This window comes from Periophthalmus magnuspinnatus, chromosome 13 (assembly GCF_009829125.3).
Source record: "Periophthalmus magnuspinnatus isolate fPerMag1 chromosome 13, fPerMag1.2.pri, whole genome shotgun sequence".
Lineage (NCBI taxonomy): Eukaryota > Metazoa > Chordata > Actinopteri > Gobiiformes > Gobiidae > Periophthalmus > Periophthalmus magnuspinnatus.
Window position 1 is genome coordinate 1,940,784 of NC_047138.1, and position 24,882 is coordinate 1,965,665.

Sequence of the window (24,882 nt, forward strand, 5' to 3'; positions counted from 1 at the left end):
TCGATGCACATTCAAGCAGCATAAACTTATTTTAAATTAATTATTTTAATTTACCTTCTCTCGGGCCACATAAAATGATGTGACAGACCACATTTGGCTCCCGGGCCTTGAGTTTGACACGTGCTCTAATGAATGGCAAAACTAGTATGCATCCGTATGTATCTGACCCAAACGGCGCTCACACGACTACAACTGTCAGAAGTTTATGCAAAATCTACCATTTATGCAAAAAATGTATTTATATAATGTCACTACAGCTGTGAATCATGAGTTTAATGTGCATTTTTGCATAGAAATACGAAAAAAAAGCCATATCTTCGACTAAATCGTTCACTAATGTTTCTTTTCAGCTGTTGTTGTCTTCTATAAATCGTTATAATCTAAATAAAATGACAATTCAGTCCTAAAAATGCAACATGCGCATTACTTCTGTACTTCCTTGTATCCTGTAAACGTACACCAGCCGATTAAAAACTGTCCAAATTGTCCGAGTTTCTTCCTTCACATTTGCTCAAGTAAATTAAACCCACATCCAAATGAGTTTCTCTAAAGTTTACGTCTGTTTTCCCCCAATATCCCAATGAGTAAAGTCAGACGGGCCTAAATAACACAGTTGAGATCCTGCGTCATCAGGAGGCTGCAGTCTGTTAATGGGATGGAGTTTTATTACAAACCAGTGGAGCGTGCCGTGCTATTCCGATCAAACTCTGCTCCCAACCAGGGACTCGTGGAACGCCGCCGCGCTCTGATCAGGCCGAGCTCCTGACAGCCCAACCTTTAGTTCTGATGGTTCAAACAGGGGCACAGCCAAACTCTGTATAGACGACAGAAGAAGAGCGAAGAGACGACTAACTCCAGCGACGGAAGCTCCAGTCCTGTCTCTAGACGCTCGTTATCGAGACCGGGACGTGGCCGCTGCCGATCACGTTCTGCACCTACACGTGTGCCTCGGGAGAGTGAGCTTTACCGACAGAAATAGACAAAATGTCAGACGAGAACCGCAGCCAAAAACCGTGACCTCAAAGATCAATGCGTGGCGCTTTTGAAACCCGCTCTCTGTGTCGTTAAAGAACATGGATGTCAAACTCTATTTACCAAAAGCCACTTTCAATTCGAACATATTGGTACAGCGTCAATTCAGGGTAGAAGTCATCGTCGGGGCGTAAGCGGGAAAATCCAACTAATCCTTCCTCAAACAAGCTCTTGGTGACAGTGGTCAAGTTGAAAATGATTGAATTTCACAGGGTAGAAAGACTTTGACGAACCAAGAGTGGACGTTGCGTAAGAACATGTGTGGGAAGTCAAAGGAGGTGGAATTTTGAGACGTTTGAGACTCCCACTGTGGTTTATGATCACACTGCAAACTCCGTCACCCTGAACTGTTAGCAAAATGCATGACAAAACCATTTAGGAAGGTGCGCGAAACTAACACACGTGGGATTTTAGCCATTTTTACACTGAAATCAGACAATTCCGTGGTCAGCGGTCGCATATTTAGGCACAGAAAACACTTTACGTTAAGGAAACACTCACATGTTCACGAGCGAGGTCGGTTAAATGTCTTACCCGAGGACGCGACGACGGCATTCACCCGTCGCCGTCGAGAACAGGAGTCGAACTGCGCGCCTTCAGTTCACTGGACAAACGCTCTGCCTGTGTCTACTAAAAAACGCCCTTTGACATTGTTTTATTTATGTTTTTAACGCATTTATCTTAAACTGGGCCTCGTCTCTTTTAATATCACATTTTAATTTAATCATCAAACGCTCTTGTTGCTTTAAATATATTTTATTTGGTTATATTTGGTCACACGTCCATCTGTTCTTACCTGAATCTCCACATGGTCCAGACAAAGGGGCGTGTCCTATGTCGGCCATGTTTGTTTCTTTTGTTTCACTGTCTTTCGTGTTTGGTTTCAATGTTTTAAGTGTTTATAGTTTATTTTTAAGCAGTTTTTAGTTCAGGAATTAAAGAGTTAAACCCACTGTACCTGTAGAATATGGCGTATCCCGGGTTCGGTCCAGGGGGAGGAGCTACGTCAGCCGCTCCTCTCAGCGTGGAGGAGGAGCAGCGACTCTACCTCGAGCTCCTTCCGTGTGACTAAACTCCTCGTTCGATCTGTAAGGAAGCAGCCACCTTGCGTAGGAAGTATTAATATAAAAAAAACAATATATAAGTTTAATCTGAGCCGAGCATTATTTTCTGAAGAACCAACACCAAAAAACCTAAAAAAAAGACCTAAAGAGACGTCAGTGTAACCGAGGACACGTGGGTTTTCTCCTCAGTTTCTTCATTTCTGTTTTTTTTTTTTTTTTTTGTAAATATGTATTATTTTTTCTCAACTGTGACTGAAATAAATTTGGATTGGAATTGGAATTTTTCTGAGTCCTACTTCGACCGGATCGTTCCAGCTTCCCCACAGACGTTATGACGATCTCCTCGCTCAAAGTTTTAAATAATTAGCGCTTACATTTCAGACGTATTAGTAGTTTAGATCGTTCTTTTGCAGTGGCCGGTCCAAAACTCTGGAACTCTTTGCCCGTAGAGTCGCGTTCCATCTCTGACCTGCCTCTGTTTAAAGCCAAACTTAAAACTTATTTATTTAGAACGACTTTTAGCACTTAGCCCTGTGACACTTTCTTTATTTGCTCTGTCGATTTGTATGATGTTTATTGTTTTTAATCGTTGTTTTTAATGTTGTACAGCACTTTGGGCGGCTTTGGTTGTTGGAAGGTGCTGTAGAAATAAAGTTTGATTGATTTATTGATTGAAGTTTCGACGTAGATCTGTGGAAATGCAAACCGAGACCAAGACAGCGCAAAAAAAAACAACCAAAAAACCAATTCCAGCCTCTGTAAACCTGCGTTGCCAGGTTGTGTTGCCAATACAATACATTTCATAACTTCTTGAATACATTTCCCAGCGTCCTTTTGAGTGTGCATCAGATCATACGGCAAACCTCCCCCTTGTTTTTCATATAGCTGTACAATAACATCTGTGCTCCTCCTCGTAGACCGGGGCGTAATGACTTACTGTTCTCCGCCGTGCTGAAGAGGAGATGAGAGCCGTGTCACACCCCAGAGAAAGAGCAGCGAGCTTCAGACGCAGATGGAGAGAGGAGGCAGAGGTGTGAACAGATAAAAGGAAGGAAGATATGCAAAAAAAAACCTTACAAGAATATTTTAAATTTGAGGCGCGCTGGATGTGTGGGGGCATGTGCTGCGGCGCCATGTGGTATTTGTGCTGTTATTTTTCTCGTTACGTGACCCATATGGACGAACATATGGTCAGCGCGACTCAAAAGGGGCGTCTAATTTAAACATTTGGATGATTTATGGAACGAGTCGCCTGCGCTCATCCCAATGTCTGCCAGAGTTTTGAGGTTCTGCACACCTCCTCACCTCCTGATACGTTTGGACCGATGTGTCGCCGCCCGGTGCTTGTATTTTTCGTACAGATATTGCTTTTTTTGGTTGTTGTTCCTCTACGTGGTTTGATTAGCCCACGCTCTGATTACACTGGACGGACGTCGAGTGGAGATGCTGAAAAATACGTTCTATTTATAGCCTGCGTGTGTTTCGTTTTTTATTTATTTTTCGATTTAGCTTTAGGAAAGTGTAATTGTGGCTTCTCCAAAATATGACATGAAATATTGTGAGCGAAGGGAAACGGGGAATGTTTTGTGGACCTCCAGGAAGTGAAGAAAAACAGCGGAAAGAGTAAAAAGACATGCATTTTGGTGAAGAGACTGTCGGTTTAAAAAAAGGGACTGTGTTGTAAATGAAAATGCCTGTATTTATTATGTCACGTCTTAATAAACCTGAGTTGTATTTCACTCCTCTGCTCTCTGGTGTAGGACGAGGCGCTGTTTGATACCAGTACTTTGCTTTTTGATACTGGTTCCTGAACGGTTCTTTTTTTTTGGTGCTTGTACTTCCTCTAGGGGTAAATTAATGGCCAATAGTGTTACATGTTTTTTTGTTTCTTTTAATGATCCCCAGTTCTAACTCAAAACAAATGCACACGCAGAACCGGAGCTCACGTGTAAGTTTCAGTTTTGTTTTCTTTGTATACTTCTCTTTAGATCAGAGCAGTTCAGTTCGTGCTTTTTGTTTACACTTTTACCGCAGGATTATCTGAGCAGAGGAGGGCGATTCTGGTGAACTTTACGTGGACTCACTTGGACACATCTTTACACAGACACTTAGAAATGACACTTTTGGCTTCAGCTTTAACGCAGAGTGACTGGATGTGATTTATTCTGATGTATTTGGACTTTGAGACGCTGTAAATGCCCCGCCCTGGAGACTGGAGGTGTGTTCTAGTGGGGATGTTGTAACTCTGCACGTTGTTTCTTCAGCTCTTCTGTTTTAGTGTTGAGACGATGCACAAACCTGAGATCTGTTTGTGCACAGTGCTGTCGTGATAATAAATCAGTGCGGTGTATAGAGTGGTATTTAAAGCCAAGGAACCGGAAGTTGGCACCGAAGGAACTGTGTTTTTTCAATAGCAATACTTCAAACCATTTTGGTCGTTTCCTTGTTGGAGCAGAGTTTTTTGTGGAGTCGGGGTTTAACGTAATGATGCTTTTGAATTCTGTTCTTTTCCCCTGATGAAGGCTGTTACAACCCGGGATCAAACATATTAAAGAAGACACAGGCGTCAAACGGGTTATGAAAAGTTTATTTTAAGTTCATTTTAATTTACTCTAAAATGCCCCAAACCCTCTCCCGCGCCCAAAACAAAGTAACAACAGAAAGATGGACCTGATGAGCCGAGAACGCAAGATGCAGCCTGTTTATACGGCAACCAGCCACGCCCCAAAACAAACATAAATATAAAATACACCTGAGATAATGAAGCAAAGAGATGAGAGCATGAAACAAAAAACAGCTGTGTGAAATGTGTGGGGCTCAGTCTAATCAGACATAATAAATAAAGGCATTTTAACTTATAAGAACATGCCTTGGTGTTCTGTATTTGTACAAAGTCATGATATATGTATTTTTATGTACAAATACTGTATATGTTTGAGTTATTTTTGCAGAGAAAGATGTACTGTATGTTTAAACTCAGCAAAATGATATTCAAAACACTGATTACTTCACTTTTTCTGCGTTTAAAACCTCATCTATCTTCAAGTCACACACCAACATCCCTAAACGAAAACCGCTACTGGCTCGTCTCCATGGAAATATTCGTGCTTTTCCCAGAATGTTCCACCGCACAAAAATTCCTACTCGTTTTTAGTCGTCATAAAACAGCTGAGCGGGCAGATTTTCAAGCGCATTTGTCTCGACGCCGTTTTAATCTCTGCCGCCAAACTCCACGAGAAATATAACCCATTTAAGATATAACATTAATTACAACAAATGCAATTCCCTAATTTGCGATAGCGTGAAAAGCCTGATCTGTGAATCCGTCCAAACGCTGTTCTTTTCGATTACGGACACCACTTTAGACTTATCTCCCGTCCGTTTGCACTTACCATAAATCTCTGACCCACTATCACCGTTCCATTAGATCGTAATTACCAAAAAAACAAGGCAAACTAAACTAAGAACACGGTATTTTGTTTTCTTTAAATACAAAACAGGAGGAAAAACATCGCATTTCTTCTTTGTCTGAGCGACTTTTTCCGTTGGGTTTCTCGCTGGTTGGAGACGGACGGTAATAAGGAATGAAAGGAAGCGCACACGGTGAGATCTAAACTGGATGCAGCCAAGGAGACGGAGCGGTTTATTGTCTCACGGAGAGCACCTCGCCGTGTCTCTGCGCTTCACTAACACGCCATTATCATTTAGATAAGGACTAGTCTGTAAACAGTCCATCCTACGCTTTAGAGCCTTCAAAGACAACAACACCTGTGCCACTGGATCATTAGAGCCGCTGCTATCTTCACCGGCTCCTAATGAGACTCAACGCAGCCGGGAAATATTTGAAGTTGGGTTTAATTGAGGGAATTAAAACGAAAAGCTAAAAAATACACCCAGATATACTTATGGAGACTCAAACTAGTATCAAAACTCGACTCTCGTTTGCGCCAATTCTGTAAAACCGCATAGATTAGACGAGTAAATCCCCCAAACTTTTACATCTAACACATTTCGTACGTACGGTTATGCAACTCTCCAATTAGTTTCAATTCCTTCCCGCTCAAAATGTGATAATAATTAATCCCAGCAGAGGATAAAAACCACAGTATCCAAAAGCAGCTGCCAAGCCCGTGTGTTTTTAGAGAAATAGTCTGCCAGATTTCAAGCTGTGCGTTCAAGCCCTCTACAAATCTGACATCCGCTCCCCGCTGTGCACCAGACTGGGGAAACCGGACCACCATTTTTACACCGCACCCGGGGTCATCCACCGTGGACATCCCCTGCTCCTCTGGGGGTGGGGACGGGTCAACGAACATTGTTTAGTGCGACAGAAAAGAGTAAACGATGAACGTTGTGAGATTTTGTTTAAAAGGACTGAGCACGTTTTAGACCGTTACAGCTCGACTTTTTTTCTTGTTTTTAGCCATAAAAATCATGTTAAATGAAAAATCAGCCTGTACTTTTGCCCTTTTTCGCACAACTACCTCCATTTTACAAATCCATCCTTATTTTTACACTGATGCATCAAATAAAAGTGTAATACCAGTTTAAGTAGAAGAAAAATATAAAAAACGAATGTACTTTTGAGTAACTTTTATGCAAGCAAATAATGAAAAAAACTATCTGTCCAGCTCAGAAACACTTTAAATTACATATATGAACAATAATCAACATTTATACAAGAGATTATGCAGATTGTACTTAGGGTTTGGTTTTTACAGCCCTTCTTATAAAAAAAGGTCAGGCGTTTATGCAGCAGAGATATTGATTTTTTGGAATGTTTGCTAAAGAATATCTGAAGTTCTGCAGCTTATGAGTTTTAATCTTTGGTAAAATAACATATTTAAAGAGCCCTATGCCTCTGCTTTGAGACGCCCTTTGAATTTACATGATAGAACAATTGTTTGCGGCGTTACGGTAACGGAAAGAGCAACCGCGAGTCTATCAGCGGCGATAGCATCCGACGCTATAGAGTTTTAATAGTCACCATTTTATCTGCGTAACTGTTGAGAAAAACGCTACTAAAGCATCATGTTCGCTCTTTATGTTTGGTATTACTTATCAAACTAGAACAATATAATTCAGGGAGTCCATAAAGTCGCTTTGCAATGTTAAAATGTAATTACAAAGGGAATTGTTAAGCTATATTAATTAGATTTGTCCTATTTTATCAGCGATTATGAACGTTTTTAATCGCGTTTTTGTACATCCTGTTGGTTAAAGACTCGTCGTTTTGTATGAACTCCCGAAAAAATGGCTCCTTCTCAAGAGACGGGACACTGTGGGGCTTTGGTAAAGATATATACGGGACATTACTGGACTAAACCAAAAGATACAGATGAGACTGAACCATAGATGAGGCTCTGCTGCAGCGAAACCTGACGAGAAATCCAGAAATCTCGACGTGCTTCATGTGACTAACGTTGTCCGAGTAAGAAATCTGATCAACTGCAACTGTAATAAAAGTTAGGAGACGTTAAAGACACTCTGTAGTTCAATCAATCACCGTTTATTTACAAAAACACAGAGAAAACCGGAGTCCAGAGCTGCTTAAACATTGCATTAATATCTGACCTTTTTACCTCACCTCACTATGGAGATTTAACGTTAATTGCAAATGTTTTGGCCATGAAATCGTGACACCAAAATCGCAGCATTGTCCCTCGCTCGCTCCTCTGCCCGAGTAATCCCGCATCCTCCCGTCCTTGTGATTTGCATGTTCTCTGCATTCCCTGTCAGCTCGTGTTATACGTGAGACCCATTCCCATTGATTCCCGCGTCTTGTTGCATTTACATTTATTCATTAGGGTGACCGCTGGGGCTCCTGTCCTCTCTCCTCGTCTCCCTCCTTCTTTTCTCCACTCTTCCCCTCTCTGCACGGTGTGTAAACCCGGTCGTAAGTGCGTAATGCCCTGACAAGAAGTAAACAAGAGGATACCGGTGTCCGCTCTCATCCTCACCACAAAGGCCCGCTGTTTACGGAGATGTGTTTATCGAGAAGAGGGAGGCTTTCTCGCAGAAAAGTGAGACTCTAAAGCAGGTTAGGAGAAGGTGTAGAGGCAAAAGGAGGACAGCGAGGAGGTGGAGGAGGTGGAGGAGTTTGGATTAGGCGTGGAACAGGGAAAAACGTGTGAGAAATGAGTTTGTGAAGCGCCACCTGCTGCGCTGAGATTAGGTGAGTCTAACTTTAGAGTATGTGCTGGACAAAGCAAATCTAATAAAGAAATGTGATTGTGTTTTATTTTTTACTTGTTTTTGTGTGTGTTTTTTGTGTCGAATCAAACGTGCTGAAATTTGACACAGGAAATTGAAGCAGTTTTATGTCCAACTCAACATGATCAAATTGTCCAGTTGTTTGTATAAAAGATAGATTTGATATAACGTTGTGCTTGTTGCTTTACTTCAGTTGCTCCGAACCTTTTTTGTTTTACCTCAAACTCGGGTACAAGGCAAATAAATCTGTTTGCTCACTTATCAATTATTATGGTTATGTTTCTGTGTTTATTTTAGTCCAAAATCCTCCAAAACGATCTTAAAAATGTCAGAAAACTTAATTCAAATGCTGTTAATTTCATTTAAAATCTGAAATCATTCCTCGTACCCCTGGTTGGGAAACAAAACTTTACCAAACATACGACAACAAGATGTTTTTTTTTGTATTGATGTTTTTGTCTATCATCACTGCACATCCTGGACTAAAAAACAAACTTAAAGATCTCGCTTGAATAATAATCTCCAAGTTTATGAAGGTATTAACCTCACTGTCCGTCTCTCCTCAGGTGTTACGTCGACGACAAAGTCTCCAGAGTGGCCTGGCTCAATCGATCCAACATCATCTTCGCGGGACAGGACAAGTGGTCTCTGGACCCCCGGGTCGACCTGGTCACTAAGGGACAGCTGGAGTACAGCCTGCGCATACAGAAGGTGAACCACAAAAGAACTCGGCAACAATAACCACATGTTTATTAGTTTGATGTTAGTTTGGTTCAATACGAAGCAAAAGACGAGGTTTAAATCCGTCAACTGGACAAATCGTTGAAGGAGTGAAGACGTTTGGCTGCTCGTCCAAGACACTTCAGTTTTTCTCTGTCTGAAGGGAGGAGCTACCCTTTAACGACCCTGCTATTGTTCTCTTTGTTTGCTTTGGGTCTGAAGAAAAGATTGTCACTTCTTTAACTCTCCTCTCAAACCATTTCTTTTCTGTGGCTCAGATCTGAACCTCACTCTGTTCAAATGAGCGTTGAGTGTCTTTGAGATGGAGATGAACAGCAGACTGTGGTCCTGAGCTGCTCTCTCTCTCTCTCTCTCTCTCTGTTGGTTCTTTCTCTTATCAAGTGTCTGTTTAGTTTCTCACTGCGCCCTTCTCTTCACTGAACATTACTTTGTTTATGTCTCGGGAGTTTCTTTCTTAAAGTGTTTGTAGGTTTGAAAAAAAAAAAAAACGAAAGCTATTTTTGTTAGGAACAGATTTAAACTTCGTCTTTTGCTGTGGATCAGACCTGGACGACTGAGGGATTATAGGTTCAAGACATTAAGCTTCAAACACCTTCCTTCAATCCTGAACATTCTTAAATTATGAAAAGTTCAAGTTCTTGCAGCAAAACGTGGATGTGGTTTGCTGGAGTCTGCATCTATAGTTTCATCTCAACAAAATAAATGACTCAAAATATTGAATTCAAAGTATAAAGTCAGTGCTGCTGTGTCTTAGGTATTTACTCAGTTTGATTAATAACTGGGAATAACTGGGAATAACTGGGACAAAGTTAATAGGATAATAATTGGCCTAAATTCAGCTCGAGTGTAAAATGTCGCTGAATCACCTCAGTGGACATATGTTGTAAATACACGGCACATTCTGAGGCAAATTGGTGGCACTAATCGACTCATCACATAAATCGCTCCTTATGTCACATTAGTGAAATGATTCAGTGTGAGAATTTGATAAACTGTCGCGTATCGTCAAGGGTAAAACTGACATGTACAGTATTTATCACAGAAGACGAACAGAGACGAACGACACCTGCAATTCAAGACAATTTACTGTGTGTTTTAAAGGCAATAGTTTTATCAGAACAAAACTGCACATTATAAATAATCAAGATGCTCCCAGAGAGTGTAAACCAGGGGTCGGCGAGCTTTAACCTTTAACCTTTAACCTTTAACCCCCACAGAGCCATTTGGACCCAGTTTCCACAGAAAAGTAAACACTGGGAGTCGCAGATACTTTTATCTAAAATGAAGATAACACTGGATATTGTTTTTTCTGTTTTACCTTTTCACTTTGTATAAACAGCTAAAGTGTTTCAAATGAATTAAAACGTGAACTTCAATGATCCTCGTAGCAAACAAAAGACTAGCGTGAGCCGTTGTCCTTATATCAGAGCGTGTAGTGGAGCCGTGACCTGAATTTAAAAAATGAATTGGAGAAATAAACACGAGTGTCACTAAACAACGAAAAATAAATATTTGCAAAAATCTCTGCATAAATCTTTCTTTTCCCTGGTTAATGTGACGTCTGCTCCGGACCTTCTGCAGCGTCTGCGTCTGTCGGGGCTGAAGTCTCTTGTTGATGTTTCTGCAGGACGTAGTTCATGGTGGAGAAAAGCTGCTCACAGATGTTTGCGGATCTGAACATCGACACGACTCCAAACGCACATTTCTTCAGGTTTATGTCGATGTCGGGAATGTAAAAGTCTCGATAAATGCGCTGCGTTTTGGCGAGCACCGGTTTCCGCAAGTTTTGACGCTTATTTTGAACGATGAAAAGTAATAATAAGATCACAATAATCTTCCAAGTTAGAAGCAAAAGACAAAGTTTAAATCTGTCGTTTTGCTGCTCATCCAAGCCGCTTTTTCAGTTTTTCCAAGTTAGAACTACAATTTTTAAAAAAGAACTAACACAATTAAAATACGCTTCAATTAAATACTCAATTTATTTTCCCAAGCCACGCGGAGCCGCAGGTTGCCGACCCCTGGTATAAACAAATCGATAATGATCCATTGATTTAACTTGCGGTGAACGCTGTGTGCCGTTTGTGTTTTTGAGACGATTGTTTGTTTGTGCAGGTGGATGTTTACGACGAAGGCTCGTACACGTGCTCCATACAGACGAAGCAGAAGCCCAAGACCTCACACGTCTACCTCATCGTACAAGGTAACGCTCTGTCTTTAACGGGCAGCCCTATCTCCGCTACAACACCGTGCGCTCAAGGAAAACTACTGTAGAAATGAATATGCAAAGTGCGAGGGGAAAATTGTCACGAACACCCGCCCCCAGCAACGGCATCTCGAGTTCAAATGAATCTTAAGTGCACCTGAGAAGCAGGAGCGAGTTTTACATTTCAAAGAATAGGACATATTTTTTCACGGATGAAATTTAGAGCTCAGATAAAAAAGAAAAAGCTGAACGAAGAGAGATATGAAGTGGAGCGGAGGGCTTCAGCTCGGCCTTGTAGAACTTACGTGTCGCTGTTGAGGACATGATGTAATGACACGGAGCTGGTTCTTGTTTTATGCACAGGTTTAATTGAATGTGTGACATAAGGCTCTGGCAAAACACACACATGACCAGTCAAAAGTTTGGACACTCGCTCTCATTCAGGGTTTGTTTTTTATATATATATTAAAATCCTCAAAGTATCAGCCCTTTGCTTTGCTGACAGCTGCAAATCCTTGACTTTCACGATGAAATCACCTGAAATACTGTAGTTTTCACTTCACGTTTGTGCCTTTTCGTGGTCAAGAAATGACAAAAGTGCGAAGCAAAAGGCGGCTCTTTTATTTTTTGTGATTTTGAGTTTTGTTTTTGACTGTGTCCATTCACAGTCTGGATGTGTTCAGTGAGAAAATACACAGCAAAGAAGAAAAATAATAATGAAAAAGTGTGTCCAAACATTTGACTCGTCGTGTGTCTGCAGCTCAGTGTTACATACGACATACAAAGATGCACTATGGAAATTTTTTTAGTGGGGGCTCGCCATGGCACCATATGTAGAGCCAGTCACTTTGCCTAAAACGTTCTATAGTGCGCCGTTGAATTGATCTACAGTTGTCCTTCGCTATATCGCGGTTCACCTTTCGTGGTCTCGCTGTTTCGTGGATTGTTTTTAGTGCAATTTCCTTTTTTTTACAGAGTATGAATGTGCATTGTGTCGTGCGTCCTGATTGGCTGTTGGACTGTAGACCATTGTGTCGTGCGTCCTGATTGGCTGTTGGACTGTAGACCATTGTGTCGTGCGTCCTGATTGGCTGTTGGACTGTAGACCATTGTGTCGTGCGTCCTGATTGGCTGTTGGACTGTAGACCATTGTGTCGTGCGTCCTGATTGGCTGTTGGACTGTAGACCATTGTGTCGTGCGTCCTGATTGGCTGTTGGACTGTAGACCATTGTCCATCAGTCTCCTCCGTGCCGTGTCTCCTGTCCAGTACAGAATGTGTTCAGACAAATTTACATAAACGTTGGATCTCAGTGTGACTCTGAAGTGCTGTACGTTTGCGATTTGTTTTCTCCCCGACAAAACCCACAATGTCGATGAAACGTTCTGCACCGACAAAGACGCCTACGAAGGTTTGAACTTTGAGAGAGTTTAAACGAGAGAGAAATGTGAGAAAATGTTAACGCCTGTGTGAGAAAAGTGTATAAAGTGTGTGGTGAGGGGTTTTACAGACAAAAACAGAGAGAATAATGTAAAAATAAAGCTGATACTTCGCGGATTTCGCCTGTTGCGGCTTATTTTTAGAACGTAACCCCCGCGATAAACAAGAGACCAAAAAGTTACAGATTTATGGAAAAGGCAACACAGTTCACCTTAAAATCCATGTTTTTCACGTTGTTTTTTGGCCATAAAAAGCATTAATTAAGTAAATCCCCTGTGTTTTTACATCGTACTGTGGTAGATTCCACGCAAAAGAACAATAACATCTCCAAGACGACAAACGAGCAACGTGCCCTTCACCATAAAAGTCCCGTAGTGTGTCTTTAGTATTCCGTATGGTACAGTTCTCGCAGTTAACACTAATATTTTGTGATGTGTTAATTGGTTTTCCTGTTACACTGCAGCACGAGGATAAAGAGGCTCTGTAATCTCCATGAACACTCGTTATAGCTCCTAGTGCTATTTTTCAACTTCATAGTGTCATATCCAGAGCAGGTGCTTTTGAACTGTCAGTATATTTTACCCTTTTAAACCTCACAAATGCGCCTCGATTGCTGCTTACCTTTTGGGAGCGAGAGAATAAACGTTCACAAAATCACTGAGCTGGCATCAAGGCTGAGTTCATTATCCATCAAAATGCCATTGGGGCCTGTGTAATGTTGTTTTTCCGAAGCCACAGTTAGTTGACAGATATGGCTTTTAACCTGCCAAGAACAGACTGCGTGATAGACAAGTGTGCGCTCGCTACAGCTGCAGGAGCTCAGCGACGCGCGTTTGTTCGTCTTTGAGCAGGTAGCACTTTCACCTCACGACTATCGCTCCGGCGTCCGTTGATTAAGATGAGAAAAGGGTTTGTGAATGACCAGTTTGATGTATAACAATGTGACGATTCAGCTGTGGTTTATACTCTGTTGTTGCTTCTAAAATAGATAATATTGCGAATGGGAAAACGCATTATTTTTTTCATTTGTACAGTTGTCCCTCGCTATAACGTGGTTCAGATTTTGCGGTCTCACTCTTTTTTAGTGTAATTTTGTATGCTTTTTTTAGTGTATGAACGTGCATTGTGTTCTGCGTCCTGATTGGCTGAGGGACTGTAGACCGTTGTCCATCAATCACCGGCAAAACCCACAATGTCGATGAAACGTTCTGCACCGACAAAGACGCCTACGAAGGTTTGAGCTTTGAGAGAGTTTAAACGAGAGAGAAATGTGAGAAAATGTGCCAAAAATAGACTAAAAAATAATAATATTCTTGATTTTGGATACTTTTATTACATAAAAAGTAGAAAAAAACACGTGTCTATACTGTGAGTGGGCTCCCATCTCCACAAACCTGGCTGTTACTTGGCCCGTCTCCATGAAAATGTGGTTTCTTTGGCTTTAATAAAACTTATTTCCATGTAGAATGTTAGCGCCTGTGTGAGAAAAGTGTATAAAGTGTGTGGTGAGGGGTTTTACAGACAAAAACATAGAGAATAATTGTAAAATAAAGGTGGTACTTCACGGATTTCGCTGATTGCGGGTTAGTTTTTAAGTTTTTCCTTTCATAACTGTTCTAATATTGTTTTTAAATTGAACAAATCCATGTTATAGCCTCACTGTACGCTCAAAACAAACCTCTTTTAATTATTTTTATTTGTATTATATTTATTTTATTATTATTATATTTATTATTATTTTATTTATTATTTATTTATTATTTTTAGAACACGACTCCTGTACTTGTTTTTCATTTGTGATTATAAAACATAAAGCCTATTTAGATGATTAACGATGGCGACACTTATGTTAAAAACTCATCAGTGTAATATTCAGCGTGGAGAGAAATGACTGATGCAAACGGTAAAGCCTTTTGTGATTAAGCTACAACTAAAAATACAGATTGATGAAGCCGGAGTCGCCAACATTCCCTGAAGGTTTGAGGACGTCCCTTTTTACCTGGAACAGTCCCAGTTTTGAGTCACGTGCCCCTCGTCCCAGTAGATTTATCCAAAACCAGCGATTTGTCCAGTTTTAGAAATGTCCCCGTTGTCCCTTTTTTGACCAACAGTAAATGGAGCCATGTTTTGTCATTTGTTTCGCTAAAAAACAGAAAAAAAAGCTTGAAAATGTCAAAAAAAATGCAACGCTAGATGTCCCTCAGACCCGGGTGTGTCCCAGTTTTGAATTTGGAAAATCTGACCACCCTATGCTAACTGTAGGCACTGCTCCGTCTGAAGCTCTGTTACAAACATTAGACTTTCTTTTAACACGATCTGACCATAAAAAACAAACTTGTGACATTATTTATGCTGTTAAACACGTCCCGCTCAAATGACATTACAGTCAAAAGCTACCTAGCATTAGCGAACTGTTTTTTCAGTCGCACTTTTGTTGAAAATTAAACACCTAAACGAGACAATGGATGCTCCGATTGTTCACAGGCTCCTGAAAATGTGTTTTTTAAATCCCTTTTGTATTTTTTCTCGAGTTTTCAGACTATTTTAGAACTTTTTTGGCTTGATATCAGCACGATGTCACTTCAGAGTATCATAAATAAATATAGGCTAATGATAAAACATCGTACGCACCGATTCTTAGTCACGCAAACGTCAAATGTTTCATCTTTCAATAATCCATTTGACTGAACTTCAGCGTAAATGAGCTACTGAAGTCCACACCCGCCTATGGACTAAGATAAAACATCATTAACACTATTTTTCAAGGTCAACATACGAAGTGACGCTTAGTTTCTGGGATCCTCAGCAGCAAATGTCCACCTCTTCCCAGAATGCATTGTGTTTTGATTATTCCGCGCTCGATCTTTGGGAAATACCGCTCGGAGTTGCGCGGTTTCTGCTGGTCTCGGTCGTTCATCACCTCTAATGCGACAGTTATTGCGAAACATTGATTGGGTGGTTTTCTCCGTCGCCTCCCACCGTGTCTCTCAAAGTCCCATTCAGTCGCGTTGCTTTTGTTGTGCTCAGCTGTTGTGCATTTTTCTTCCGTGAGTGGGTGTAATCTGCTCGTGCGGATTCACTTCTGCTGCTTTTATCGTAAACGGGGCACGACGCTAAAGCTAAAGCTAATCAGGAGAGAGGAGCAGGATCAGGAGATTACAGTGCGTTTGTGTGGTCAGCAGTTGCATTTACGGTTTTATGTCCAAGAAATGAAGTATATTTATGTTTAAGAATAGACCAAAGGATCTATCGACTCTAAAATGAGCCTGGGCTTTTTGGAGAATGTGCTTCATTTGATACAAAACTCTTGTGTAGAGCTGGTAAAAAATCAAATCATGCGCAGTTACTTTGTTCGTAAAACCATTACACTTTAAAATGCGAGTTATTTTAGCGTTCACGTAAATGTACCGTAGCGTTCTGGTGTCAGGAAACGCGCCGAATTTCTTCTCGTTGTTTATTTTCTGAACACAAGAGCTAAATAAACAAACGTCAACTGCGTCACAACCGCGTTCGGCTACAGACAAATGAAGCTTGTCGAGGCTAGCAGTTATAGCGCCGGATTTGTAGCTTGGGTTCCGTGTTTGGAAATCCGACTCTGAGTATCGTAGCGACCTAAGAGCCAATCCAGAGCGAGGGTGTTGGAAGGTAACGCCCCTTCCCGTCCGGACAGGTCGTTTAGCAGCTAACCTGTTGCTAGGGAGTTTGGACGACTGTCAACTTTGTGTCACTTTTGTATTCATGACCTGGAACCCATTTCAACGCAGCTAGCTTCAACTAATTTGCGCAAATGTACACCAACTTTTCTACTTTTCGCTAGTTTTTAATTGTATTACAAGTCAGTAGAAACGTATACGTTGAGCTCGGGATCGAAAAATGTCCCGTAGTCTGTATAAAAAAGTGGACTGAGTGAGTTTGACGTCACCCACAGCCTCCAAATGAAGCTCATCGAGGCTAGCGGTTATAGCGGCTAATTTGGAGCAGAGTTCTCTATTTGTAATTCCGACTTGAGTATCATAGCAACCAAAGAGCCAATCAGGAGCGAGGCTGTGGAAGGTATGCAAGCGCTTAGCAACGCTGTCAATCAGACAATAGTGAAATAAAAAAACTGGATCATGTAGAGGGTTAATACGAACATTTAAGACCAGAATGAGTCTGAAGCAGCAGAGACAGAGAGAGGACAGTTAAAAAATAAATAAATAAGCTAAAAAAAAAACCCACAAACAAACAAAAAAACACTATTCAAAGTAAAAAATAATAATAAAATAAAATAAAAAAATCAAAATAACTAAAAAAAACAAACAAAAAAACTCAAAATAATAAAAAAATAAACAAAAAAACACCACAAAATAACTTAAAAATATATAAATAAAAATAACTAAAACAAAACCTAAAAATAAAAAAACATAAAAAAATCTCAAAATAACTACAAAAAATATAATAATAATAATAATAATAATAATAATAATAATAATAATAATAAATAAACTTAAAATAACTCAAAAAATGAACCCCAGGATCACGTAGAGCGGGTTAATACGAACATTTAAGACCAGAATGACACAAAACAAAAGGTGTCAGCGCTGAACTAAACACAACATAAACACAAAAGAGCAGATCAGTACAGTATTCTGACGTAATTCAAATGCATAAATAGAACGTTTGATGTGTTTATGGCTGATTACAGACAGTTGTGGCTCTGTTCTTGAAATAGCTCCATAAGATTCTGATTTCTGTTGGGGTTTTTTTTTGGAATGTAGCAATAAACCATCAAACAAATCAAAAATAAACACGTGGGCAGATTGAACCATCACAAAACTCTGTAGATCTTGTATATTTTCAAACACACTTGCAGTTTGACACAGTTTGAGCAGTTTTGACCAATGGCTCCAGCACCTGAACGATATGCTAAGACCCTGGAGGAGCTGTGCCGACTTCTACAGGAAAAAGACAAGCAGATCAGAGACATGCAGCGAACCATTTCTGATCACGAGAAAGAGGAGCTGGAGCTGGAGAGCAGGTTTGCGCAGGAGTCGCAACGACTGACCGAGGAGAAACAGCATCTGAAACATCTGCTGACAATGACGAGGAGCGAGAACGCACGGCTACAAAACACCATCGAGCTGCTGCAGAGACAGGTAGACGAGCTTAAGGAGGACGTAAGGATGGACTTCATGCCTCGAAGAACAGACGATCAACTGCAAATCCAGCGAGGTCAGCTTAAGGAGGACATAAGGATGGACCTCACGCCTCGAAGAACAGACGACCAACTGCAAATCCAGCGAGGTCAGCTTAAGGAGGACGCAAGGATGGACCTCATGGCTCGAAGAACAGATGACCACCTGCACAGCGAGGGAGGTCAGTTTAAGGAGGACGCAAAGATGCACCTCATGCCTCAAAGAACAGACGACCAACTGCACAGACAGATAGACGAGCTTAAGGAGGACCCAAGGATGGACCCCATGGCTCAAAGAACAGGCGACCACCTGCCAGAAGGCCCCATCGTAGAGCTGCACGATGAAAACCACTCCACGGTGAACCTGTTCCACCTGAGCACCGAGCAACAGGAAGTCCCGAAGAAGAAGAAGAAGGAAGCTGGTGCATTTTTACGGCTGCTGAGATGGTTCAGGAGACTGAAGCGCTAATTGTTTTTATTGGATTGGACGGTTTAGGAGGCTGCTCTGCTTCTCGGGACAGAGTTTGGACGAGTGAAGGACTTTATTAGAGATTACAATGTTAAATAAATCCATGAATTTTTAACGACGACGGATTTGTCTGTTATTAATGTTCATATCTTAATTTACAGACACAATAGTGAAATTAAAAAAAACTGGATCATGTAGAGGGTTAATACGAACATTTAAGACCAAAATGACGAGTCTGACAGCTGCAGGTACAGAGAGAGGGGACAGTTAAAAATTAAATAAATAAATAAACTCAAAAAAAAGAAAAAAAAACACACAATCCAAAGTAAAAAAAAAATTGAATTAAATAAAAAAAAAACCCTCAAAATAATAAAAAATAAACAAAAAACACCTCAAAATAACTTAAAAATAAATAAATAAAAATAACAAAAATAAAACCTAATATAAAAAAAAAATTAAAAAAAATCTCAAAATAACTACAAAAAATATAATAATAATAATAATAATAATAATAATAATAATAAACAAACAAACTTAAAATAACTCAAAAAATGAACCCCAGGATCATGTAGAGCGGGTTAATACGAACATTTAAGACCAAAATGACGAGTCTGACAGCAGCGCCCATGAGCACTTCCTGTTTGGAGCGTGACAGTGGCTAGCAGGTTAGCTATGTCCATTTATATATACAGTTTATGCTGCTGCTCAGGAATTTACAAAGTGCGTTGTGAGAAATTTTGAGGACACTACTTTTTCACCAACTGGATGTTCGGACGCCACTAAAAATGGCGTGATCCGTAAACAATAACACAACAATAACAGAACAATAACACAACAATAACACAATCCTGAGCACCAAACTTTGAACTGATCCATTGCTCGGCTGAAAAGTTGACGTGAAGGTTCTGTTTGTCAGCTCCTGGTCTGTTTTGGAGATCGGCTCTAGTGAGTTGAAACTGCTGTTGTTCTGCTCTTGTTCTGGCGGGTTACGGCCTTCAGTCGCCCTCGTGTTCGGAAAATAAACAACCAGAAGAAATTCGGCGTGTTTCCTCACACCAGAACAATACAGTAAAATCAAATGAATGAAAAAACAAATGCAGCGCTGTATTTTAAAGTGTGAAAAGAGAAGATGGCGTGTTTAAATCCTTCTGATCGTTACTTTTATCCCACTGTAGGGTCAAAATACTTAAAGATGCACTGTGTTCTGTATTATTTCTATGGGAGTTATAAGTTACAAGTCAGAACTGTGGAAAGGAGACCCCACTCACCAAAAGAATCCATGTTTTTCAAGAGAATTTTGAATAATACAAATGTCTGACATTGAATAAAGACGGATTAAATAAATGAAATGCAAAACTGGAACGTTCCATGCAAAGAGATTATAAATGATGACGTAATAGAGCCAGGACTAAATCAGGACCTAACCAGGACTGAACTAGGACTGAACCAGGACTGAACAAGGACTAAACCAGGACTAAACAAGGACTAAACCAGGACTAAACCAGGACTGAACTAGGACTGAACCAGGACTGAACAAGGACTAAACCAGGACTAAACAAGGACTAAACCAGGACTAAACCAGGACTAAATCAGGACTAAACGAGGACTAAACGAGGACTGAACCAGGACTAAACCAGGACTGAACCAGGACTAAACCAGGACTAAACAAGGACTGAACCAGGACTAAACAAGGACTAAACAAGGACTGAACCAGGACTAAACCAGGACTAAACAAGGACTAAACCAGGACTAAACAAGGACTAAACGAGGACTAAAGCAGGACTAAACATGGACTAAACAAGGACTAAACCCGGACTGAACCAGGACTAAACCAAGACTACTCCAGGATTAAAGCTAGGCTAAAGCAGGACTAAAGCACGACCCGCAACCGGGACTAAAGCAGGACTAAACCAGGACTAAAACAAGACTAAACCAGGACTAAAGCAGGACTCAACTGGGACTCAGCCAGTGCAAGGTGGGTTAAGTGTCTTGCTCAAGGACACAACTGCTGCAAACCAGTGGACGCACACTTTACCCACTGAGCCACAGTCGTCTGTATTTGTGGCCCTGCTGTGTCAAACAGGTGGAGCTGCTCCATCACCTTTAAACTCAACACTGAAGTCACGTCTTAAAAACCTCCACATATTTAACAAACTGTCACAGTGAGGACACACACACATGTGTGTGTGTGTGTGTGCGGTGTTCAACCTGACACTCCTCAACTTCGACCCACCGCTGAAAACCCAATCAACCCTGGGCGGGATAATCACTCGCCTCCTTCATCTTTTAATGGCTCTGAAAATGTTTGCGGCTGCAGACATTGCCCCTGGTTACAGAGCCGTGATCACGTTCACATAACCAAAGCTGACAATTTTCTGCTCGCGGGGACACGTGCGTAATTGGAAAACAAATGATCAGACGGACTAAATTCTCAGGCAGCAAAGATCACAGGTTATTTTCGCAGGACGGTGGCGAGCGCGACGCCAGGGTCAGTGACACGAATCTCAATTATATGACAAAGTTTCTTTCAAGAGGCAAGTACATTTAGAGTTTAAGTTGAGTCGACAGCTCCGGCAAAACAAGAGTCAGAGGCAGAAGACGAACTGTATGAGAGTCTGGGGTAATTTACACAACAATGTGTTTAGAGCCTTAAGACAGAACAGGACGTCCAGAACATGACCGCTCAGGAACCAGGAAGTACTTCACACATGTGTCCTGTGGCTCAGGTCGAGAACCAGGAAGTACTTCACACATGTGCTCAGAGAATAGACTGAATAGAAGAATAAACTGGATTAAACCTGGACTAAAGCAGGACTAAACCAGGATTAAGCAAGGTTTAAACCAGGGCTAAAATAGGACTAAACCAGCACTAAACATGGACTAAACAAGGACTAAACAAGGACTAAACATGGACTAAACCAGGACTAAACCAGGACTAAACCAGGACTAAACCTGGACTAAACCTGGACTAAACATGGACTAAACATGGACTAAACCAGGACTAAACAAGGACTAAACATGGACTAAACCAGGACTAAACATGGACTAAACATGGACTAAACCAGGACTAAACATGGACTAAACATGGACTACAGAGGGGCTAAACATGGACTAAACCTGTAGATGTGACACAGACCTCGACTTTGACAAAGTTTAAATCCAGACTCAGACAATTGTGTTTATCTGTGACTGAAAGGGTTTTATTCTGCACTTTTCTCCTTTAATATTAATTTAACGCTGATTATTTCTGCTCTGATTTGTTTGTGTTGTGGTTTTAATGTCTTTCTTATTCTGTAAAGCACATTAAACTCCTTTTCCATTATAACTAAACATCCATAAGACACTTCCATCAAATTTATCTTGATGTAAACGACAAATACTAGTTCATAAATAAGAATCTGATCTAAGAAACTGACCACTCAGGACTGAAGTTTTAATATTTTGAAGACCTGTCTCCCGTTTCAGAGTTCTTATTCATTCATATTGACAAAAATATATTATTCTGCGAGCGATGACCATGTAACCTTAATTCAAATTCAACCTTCCGATGAGGCAACGCTCCGGGAACGAGAACCAAAAACAAACAACTTAAACTTGAACCAAAATGAAAAAGTGCTAATATATTTTTTGCCATGAAAACAGACACTGCATAATTTGTCCTCCAGAAGTGTGGTTTATTCCAAGGAGCTCCGGAAACAAACATAACCTTTTTTCTTTGTATTGTTTTAATGAGACGCAGTGCATTTCTCAGCCGCTTCTGAAGTGGAGTATAGACACAGAACAGCCACACTTCATACTTGAACTCAGATCCACCCCATTAAAACATCTCTGCTCTAAAGACGTTTTGTTTTAGTTTTTTTTTTTTGGAGTTTGTATGAAGCTCGGGTTAAATATTTCTGCGTTTGATCAAACACGGAGATGTTGACTTGGTAAACGTGCGGAGCGTCGGAGTTTCGGTCCAGGCCAGTCTGTGTTTACATATTCATCTGCATTCTGCTCCTGTCGCAAAGAAAAGAGGAACTGTACGGCTCCTACACATGGGAAAACGCACTTTCCTCCACAAACTGTCACGCTCCTTCTGTTTACAGAGGTGTCACTATGTAAAGGTAAAGCTTTAATGAGGGACATTTGTGTGTGGTGATGTTTTATAACAAAATCACCAGAAAATTTGAAGATTAGTTTGTGAGTTATGGATAAAATGACCAAATCTCACACAAAAGCACCGACAGAATGATAAATATAGAGTCTAATCAGGCAAATTGTAATTTTTTTAAAGTTGATTTAGGTTTTTGTTTTGTTTTTTTCTTTTACAACTTTGACTCGAACGGTTTCAACTTCTTGTTCATGTAACATTTTCAGTTTTTTTCACATTCAAAAGACACAATATTTAGTTTTTCCTCAAACTGTCACGCTCTTTCTGTTTACAGAGATGTCACTATGTAAAGGTAAAGCTTTAATGAGGGACATTTGTGTGTGGTGATGTTTTATAACAAAATCACCAGAAAATTTGAGGATTAACTTGTGAGTTATGGATAAAATTACCAGTAATTATCAAATCTCACACCAAAGCACCAACAGAATAACAAATATGGATCTAATCAGGCAAATTGTGATGTTTTAAAAATGTATTTATATTTTATTTCTTATTGCGTGAAGTTGTTTTTTGTGTGTGTGGGTTTTTTTTTTTTGTTTTAGTTATTAAAATGGTCAGTATTCATGGGTTTCAACTTCTTGTTCATGTAACATTTTCAGACTTTTTCACATTTAAAAGATGTAATATTTAGTTTTCCTCAAAGTTTCATGTGTTTCTGTTCACATAGATGTCACTGTGTAAAGCTTTAATGAGGGACTTTTCTGTTATACAAATGTTGTGTGGTGATGTTTTATAACAAAACCACAAGAAAATGTGAGGATTAGTTTGTGAATTATAGATGCAAATGTGGAAATGACCAAATCTCACACAAAAGCACCAACAGAATAACAAATATGGATCTAATCAGGGAAATTGTGATGTTTTTTTCCTCCTCTTTTTATTTAGATTGCATAAAGTTGTTTGTTTTTTGTTGTTTTTTTCCTTACAATAGTGACTCAAATGGTCGATATTCATGGGTTTCAACTTCCTGTTACATTCTCAGGACTTTTTCACATTCAAAAGATGTAATATTTAGTTTTAAATTGTTAATCGCCACAGCAACGGCCCTAATTTATCTTCATTCTGAAATCCATGGACAGAAAGCATGAAGTTTTTTGGGTTTCAACTTCACGTTCTTGCAACATTTTCCCCATTTCACCCATTCAAAAGATGTAATATTTAGTTTTAAATTGTTAATCGCTACGGTCCTGATTTGTCTTCGTTCTGAAATCCACGGACAGAATAGTGAGCGCGGAAAAGACGGAGAGAGAATGAGAAGAATCCTGCGGCGAGCGATCCCAAAATCAAACCAGAAGAAAAGCAAAAAGAGACTCGCTCAAGACGAAATAACGAAACAGCTGCTTAAAACTGAGAAAAGCGGTCGCCACTTCCTGTTTCGCAGATGATTAAAACACTTACAGTTCCACGCAGAAACCTCAGAGCTGCGTGTTCAGAGACTTCACCCAGTGTGCAACCAAAACAAAACATTAAACGAGCAACATCGTAACTTTGGACCTACTTTACGAGAAATAAACGGTTGTAGCTTTAATTCATTTTGTGTGGATTAATTAACTCGTGTTTTATGTTAATTAAAACACGTTACACGCAGTTATAAGTTCTATACGCGGGGAAGGCGTCACGTACAGACGGCCGCTGTGTTAAACCTTTTAATTTCCATACGGTGATGCAGTGTTATGACTAGAGATTGGATTTTTAAAAAGGAATGACCAGTGGGAAATGGGTTTAGTCCCAGTACAATGTTGTTCTTTCTCCTTTATGTAAGCCACACTAATATTCCAGCTTGTTCAGCACATTCCGCGACGCTATGCAAATGTATTTCATAAAACGCACAAACTGGGGAGCCATTCATTCGTCTTATGAGCTATTTTTCCCCGTCCCGTCGGAAAGGAAGTTTTAGTTCATTTGGCGCGCTAACTCCACTTGTGTAACGCTGACCCCGGTGAAATAAAATACTGCGGCTTATCGGACCCTCGCTCTAACGGCGTCTGCGCTCAATTAACGCGACGGTTCTGGGAAAATAAAAGCAAACATGGCCGCCGAGCGATTCCACTTTCACGGTGCGGCGTCGCGAATCGCTCGGCTAATCCTTACGGCTCTACGCGGGATGCTAATGCGCGGTTTCTCCGAGAGTGCGAGTTATATCAGGGCGTACAGTGTTGGTGATGTGCCAGTGGATCTGTCAGTCGCCGTTTGCATCGATTTTCTGTTCGTCTCTTCACAGTGAGTGACGTGTAACGGGTTTGAGACGGCGGTTTATTGGTTAAATGTGTGTTATCGATTTAGGCGGAGTGGTATTGGAATTAAAGCTCAGGAAATTGGGAAACGGAGATGAGTTTGTTTTATATTTTGTATTTTTCTGCGTGGGAAATAGTATTCAGGTCACAGCAGTTACAAC

General features: G+C 40.5%; 1 protein-coding gene across 1 annotated transcript in view; it reads left to right on the top strand.

Moving 5' to 3' along the window:
* Positions 1-24,882, top strand: part of lsamp (limbic system associated membrane protein) — a 365,491-nt gene that overhangs the window by 229,235 nt on the left and 111,374 nt on the right. The window contains exons 2-3 of the mRNA XM_033977510.2: positions 8,876-9,020; positions 11,163-11,250. Of these exons, the coding sequence (XP_033833401.1) occupies positions 8,876-9,020; positions 11,163-11,250 (233 nt within the window). The remainder of the gene's footprint in view (positions 1-8,875; positions 9,021-11,162; positions 11,251-24,882) is intronic.